General features: G+C 31.2%; 1 protein-coding gene across 1 annotated transcript; it reads left to right on the plus strand.

Moving 5' to 3' along the window:
- Positions 1-2,127: 2,127 nt before the first annotated feature.
- On the plus strand, positions 2,128-5,716 carry LOC114315993 (cytochrome P450 736A117). Its single transcript, XM_082879694.1, has 3 exons — positions 2,128-3,043; positions 4,492-4,915; positions 5,258-5,716. Exons 1-3 carry the CDS (start codon positions 2,342-2,344, stop codon positions 5,461-5,463), a joined length of 1,332 nt encoding a protein of 443 aa, XP_082735820.1. The 5' UTR covers positions 2,128-2,341; the 3' UTR covers positions 5,464-5,716.
- Positions 5,717-6,816: the final 1,100 nt, after the last annotated feature.

Below are 6,816 nucleotides of genomic sequence, written 5' to 3' on the forward strand. Positions count from 1 at the left end.
TAAGAATAAGAAATGAAAAATCAAGCGCACATACAACTCACAATGATTTATGTGATTCATCCAAAAATTAGAGGTATGTCCACAATTGTTATTGTTTTTACTATGATCAAAGAATTAAAAAATACAAGATAACTGTCTACCTCTTAACTATAAATACATAGAAATTAGCGCAACAAAATACAAGTGTAGAAATATTAAAATACCTTTCAAAGTTTGATTAGATCCTCTATCGAGTTATCAATAGTCAATATTTATCAGAATTCATATTACTGAACAAATTAATGACAATAATATTTACTTTTTGTATGAATAGAAATTGATATTATACTTTAATATTTTTCAACATTTTTTTTCATTAACAGTTACAAGTGCCTTGCTTTACCACATAGAGGAATAAGAAGGTTTTGGATAATGAACGTGATGTCCACGGCCAACGCATTAGGTGAAAAATCAACAATGATTCATCCCACTAAAAACATCACCACTAATAGCACTAATGCATTAAAAAAGTATAAAAAAAAAAAAAAAACATCACCACTAAAGCACGTGTGTTTTAGTCTTTGACTCATCTTGTACATGATGACCTATTATCATGACTTCCATGATAAAAAAATCAACAATGATTCATCCCACTAAAAACATCACCACTAATAGCACTAATGCATTAAAAAAGTATAAAAAAAAAAAAAAAACACAACTCCAAGACCAAAACATCACATCATTAATGGCGGGACCCACTGCCACCTAATTAGTGGGAGCACTAATTAGTGCTCCCAAGCATTTTTCTAAAAAAATTAACAGTCACGCTGTAGAGCTCTAAGCTCTAATGAGCTGTTCACTTACTCTTTTTTTTTTTTTAAAAAAAAAAAAAGTTAAGTAAAAGACAAAAAATAGAGAAGAAAAAGACAAATTAATACTATAGTAGAGGTCTATTTTTAGAGGTCTAAATTATTTTTGAAAAATTAAACTAATAGTACATATATTAAAAGTTTTATTAAAATTTTTACTAAATTTTTATATGAGTATAGGATTCACATCACGTAAGTTTTATATGGGTTTCATATTCATGTGAGATATTTGGTAAAAATTTTATAATCTCTAATATTTTTGAAAAAATTAAATAATTTATATATGTGGACACTCTAATTTATTATTTATATCAATTTAATTATGTAATTTTATTTTTAATGTTTAAATTTGGATTTATTTAGTTTAATGGATAACATTCGTTAAAAAAAATAACAAAAATAAATGACAAAATAGTTAATTCAAAAGAGAATGAGCCATTTAAATATAGATATCAATTTCTCAATCAGTTTAAAGTTGTAATTTAAATGCTTTCCTCCTTTAATTTCATTCTAATTTCTATAAGATATTATCAATTCAATTAACACAATATAAAAAATTTCAAGGTAAAATTGGTTCACTTAGAATTAAAATAATAAATTGACACCAGAAATAAACCAATGAGATTGCATGTATAAAAATAAAAAAAGGGATAAATTATAAATACAACCTCTGAGATTTACTTAAAATTTAGATTGCTCCATATAATTTAGAAAATTATAAATACCTCGTTGTTAGAATTTTTTATTTAACAAAATTAACTAAAAAATAAAATTTATAATTGTTCTCCTATACAATAATAAAATTACCTAAATTATTAATTGAAACATATTTTTACTATTATTAAAAATTGTTAATTGACTTGATAATTTATTAATAAAATAGGCGATTTGATATAAAATTAGAAACCTTAGGGGGTAGAATGTAATTTATAAAATCACATGGGCCAATTCATATTTTAATTAAACCTTAGAAGTATATTTGTAATTTGCCAAAAACAATTGAAAAAAAAATCTATAAAAGGAGAAGTTGAGGAAGACACAAAACCCACTCCTCATCAAGTAGAAACTTCACTTTTTTCATACAAAAATAAGCAAGTAGCAAAAGGGTGATTATTCACTACTCCCGGAGTATGGACACGTGGTGCTCCATAATGTTTTGATTGGTGGAGAGACACAAAGGCCCACGATTTATGTTGGAGATGGAGGGACAACATGGGACTAACTAATTGCTGATTGGTTTGGAGTATGGACACGTGGTGCTCCGGGAGTATTGAATAATGTTGTTCTTCGATCTCTTATCTTTCTACTTTCTTCCGCTCCTCTTCATCATACCCTTCCTTTTCATATTCTTCTCTCTTACAACTTATACTAAAAAAACCTACAAAAACCCACCACCTTCTCCACCAAAGCTCCCCATCTCCGGCAACCTCCACCTGCTCGGCTCCCTCCCTCACCATTCTCTCCGATTGCTATCCCAAAAGCATGGACCCCTCATGCTCCTTCACCTTGGCAATGTCCCAGTCCTTGTTGTCTCATCCTCTATCGCGGCTCGTGAGATCATGAAAACCCATGACCAAATCTTTTCTAGCAGACCTAAACCTAGCATTATTGGCAATCTCACCTATGGCTTCAAGGACATAGCGTTTAGTCCCTACGGCAAGTATTGGAGGCAAGTGAGAAGCATTTGTGTCATCCATCTTCTTAGTAACAAGATGGTTCAGTCTTTTCGCAATGTGAGAGAAGAAGAAACCGCCCTTATGATCGAGAAAATAAAACACTTTTCTTCTTCTTCGCCTTTTTCTTCATCAGTGAACTTGAGCGACATGTTTGTGAAGCTTACGAATGATATAGTGTGTAGGGTGGCGTTGGGGAGGAGGTATAGTGGAGGAGAGAGAAAAGATAGGAGGATTAAGAAGCTATTCACGGCACTTAGGGAGTTGACTGTGGTTTTTAATGTTGGGGATTATATACCATGGCTTGGCTGGTTGAATCGTTTCAATGGCTTGGACGGTAAAGTTAAGAAATATGTAAAAGAAATGGATGATTTTCTTGAGGAGGTATTGGAAGATCATATTGTTGATGGAAATAGAAGTGAAGGAAAGCAAGACTTTGTGGATATTTTGCTTGAAATTCAAAGAGAGAGCAAAGATGGATCTTCTCCTGTCAATAGAGATACCATTAAAGCTGTCACCACGGTAAGAATATGACTTCTCTTTTCTCATTTAATGTTTATTCTTGTTCTTATTGCATGTTATTGAGTACAACAATGTTAGGTATTATAAAAAATCTTTCATGAAAATAATCATGAAAGTTTTGTGATCCTTAGATTATATTTATAATAAAGCACCATATACTAATCAAGGTAATCCAAGGATCATAACTCTTTCATGATCCCTAACTTTTCTCTATTGAGTAATCCAATTTACTATTTACATGGTATTTCAGATTAATTATAAAAATTTTATCAATAATATATGCTTATTCACTATTGTAAGTTTTTTTTATTTTATTTTATAGTTGGTGATCTTTATAAGGTAATCAGAAGTAACATGTACATAATATCATGTGATACTTTAAGAATATTTAGGCCAAGTTTGGGATGTTCCAAAAAAGTCAAAAAGTCAAAAAGTTACTCAAAAAGTTAAAAAGTTAACACTATTCACCAAAAGTCAACAATTACGGCTGCACAACTCCCAATTCAAATTTTTCCCTACAAATCAATTTTTACAATTTTTTATTACACATTTTTCAATAAAAAGTCAAAAAGTTAACCCAAACATTCATATTTTCAACCTCAATTTTTTAGTTTAAAAAGACAAAAAGTACACTTATTTAGTCTTCCCAAACTTGGCCTTAATATTTTTTATGATTTATGATTTTAAAGACAACAGTTATAAAAGTTATAAAATATAATTTATTACTAATTCATCTAAAATTTTAAATTATTAGAGATAAAAATATTTTTATTATTTATATTCTTAACATCTTATCAACTTCCATGTAGTGAGCACTACAAATACATGCAATGTTTTTTTAATAGTTTGAGAGGTAGTGCAATTAAAACATAATATATTTCAATACCATGAATTGTTCATCATGAATTTCCTGAATTATCATTTCTTTATCTCAAAGATTTTACATTATTAACAAGCTTTCCAGTACTCCATTTGATTTAAAATTTTGAATTACAAAAGTCATTATTGTGATGGTGTTTAAACGGTAGGCATGTATCTAAAACAGGGAAATGTTAGGTTTCAGTTCTTATTGGTTGTCCCATGAATAGAAAATAAAAATAGAGCAAACTTTAATAATTTCAATGACTCAATGAACAAATGAATTCTAAACCAACGTATTTGGCCTAGTGATTATGTAGCACCTTTTGTATTGTGAGGTCACGAATTTAACTTTTATGGAGAGAAGTGTGATATTTTTTTTTCACCTTTTGTTGACTTTTTCTAGCTATTGTGGAATAGTTGTCTATTTGATGACGTAAATATTTTTCATAATATAATTAATCTCTTATCGATTGACCAAAAAAAAAAAAAAAATTGCTAACCTATGGAGGTTGGGCCAATTTCAAGAGTTTTAAATAACAAAATTAATTTCATAATTTCCGCCTTTTGTATTTTTAATTTTCTTTCAGGATATGTTTGGTGCTGGAACTGATACCGTATTCACAACCATGGAGTGGACAATGGCTGAGCTCTTAAGACATCCACAAATCATGAACAAATTGCAGAATGAGGTGAGAGAAATAGCTAAAGGCAAACTAAGCATAACCGAGGATGATTTAGAGACAATGCACTACTTGAAAGCAGTAATCAAAGAATCTCTCAGGATGCATCCTCCGATTCCATTTCTGTTACCCCGAGAATCAATCCATGATGCCAAGGTAATGGGATACGACATTGCAGCTGGCACACAAGTGCTTGTGAATGCTTGGGCAATTGGAAGAGACCCATTGTTGTGGGAAGATCCAGAGGAGTTTCGACCAGAAAGGTTCTTGAATAGTTCAATAGATTTCAAAGGGCAAGACTTTGAGTTAATTCCATTTGGTGCTGGTCGAAGTGGTTGTCCTGAGGTTCTAAATCGCGGTATCGGGTAACGTAACGGTATCGATCGCGGAGTATCGGTATCGGTAGTATCGATCGGTACGTATCGGGAATCGGGTGTCGCGGTGGTGAAATTTTAAAAATCATTTTAAAGGTTTTTCAACTTTGTCTTTCCCGTACCGGTCCGAACCAGTAAGTATCGGCCCGTCGCGGCTTGTGTAACGGCTTGTGTAACGCTTACAGGCCGATACGTACCGGGACTCGGCCGATACTCCTGCGATTTTTAATCTCAGTGGTATATCGGCCTGTATCCGTCGCGGCACCCCATTTTTCCGATACGTATCGGCCGATACGTAGCGTATCGGCCGATATTTAGAACTATGCCTGGTACCCAATTCGCCACGAACGTCATTGAGCTTGCATTGGCAAGTGTTGTTCACAAGTTTGATTTTTCATTACCGAATGGAGCGATTGGAGATGATTTGGACATGACTGAAGTTGATGGTATAGCTGTCCATAAAAAAATTCCTCTAATTGTTGTTCCAACTCCATACTCTTGTTAGTATCATTATTAATTGTTAGTATCATAATTAAAGTATGCTATATGTTTTGTTTATTTTTGGTCAGTCCTAGTTATGTGTTAGATTCGTGGTTGTTAAATCAAATCAAATAAGTGCTTAGCCACATAGATATGAGTGTAATTTGGTGTTTGAGAGTTGTATTGGATAGACTGTTTGTTTCTAGTTTTAGGCAAATCAATTTTTAAAAATGTTGTCTCCTTTTTAATATATGTGATGATCATACAATTTTGTGTTACTTAAGGCTTCATTGTTGTTTCTTTATTTAATTTGTGTTTACTTGTTGAATTTATTTTATTTTTTATTTTTATTTATTATTTTATTTTTTTGTTTGTGTGCTTGTTAGAACGGATTTTAGAAACTAACTTTTAATGTTATATGAGAATTTTAGTGTAATGCAAACAAAGTTATAAAGGATTCTTTAGCTTCCTAGAACTAAAAACGTGTAATCACAAAATTCACATTCTATAAATTTGGTGACCTAAAAATTTGGACCTGTTGACGATAACCTTAAATGAAATCATTGAAAATTTGCCAAAAATCAATGAGCATATTTCCAAAACTTCTTCTTCTAAAAAAATGAAAATAAATAATACTATCTGAAGCTTGTTATCTAATCTTAAAGCCTTGGATGATGATGGCTCAACCGTAGTTTTGTCCATCGAAATCTTAATACAAAGTCAAAGTCATACTATACATTGTAAGTCAATTTTGTTATGTGAAGCAAACAAAAGGCATTCATAAAATCTCGAATAAAATTAAGAATGACTTTTGGGCAGCCAATTCTGAATCATGAATTAGTAACTGCATGAAAGCTGTGATTGTAGAGATGCTCTTGATAGTTTAAGAACATTGCATTTTAAGCCAATCGTTTGGTGTTCTTGGACTTGCATCTAAATTAACTCACTATAAAATTAAAACTAAACATGTTGTACTATATGGTTGTTTTTAGATCTTGAATTTGTATTTCACTTTGTGAAAAAAAAAAAAAAAAACAAAACAAAACAAAGATAAGAAAAGAAAAAAGGAGAATGGATTTGTATATGAAATAGAAGGGTTTTTTTTTTTTTTTTTTCCCCACAAATTTCTTTCTTTCTTTTTATTTTTTGGTCCTCCTCCATTTAGATCTTGCATTTATATTGGAATTTTTTAAGAGGGGGGGGGGGGGAGAGAGAGAGAGAGAGAGACTGGATAGCAAATTTTTTTTTTTTTTTTTTTCAACATTTTTCTCTCTCCACGATTCAAGATCCAAGATCCATATTTCCTTTTCTTTGAAAAAAAATGTAAATATTAAGTGCCATGCAAATTTTACTTTTGGCCAAAGACCCTTCGTCCAAA

This window comes from Camellia sinensis, chromosome 7 (assembly GCF_055761805.1).
Source record: "Camellia sinensis isolate YWXY chromosome 7, ASM5576180v1, whole genome shotgun sequence".
NCBI lineage: Eukaryota > Viridiplantae > Streptophyta > Magnoliopsida > Ericales > Theaceae > Camellia > Camellia sinensis.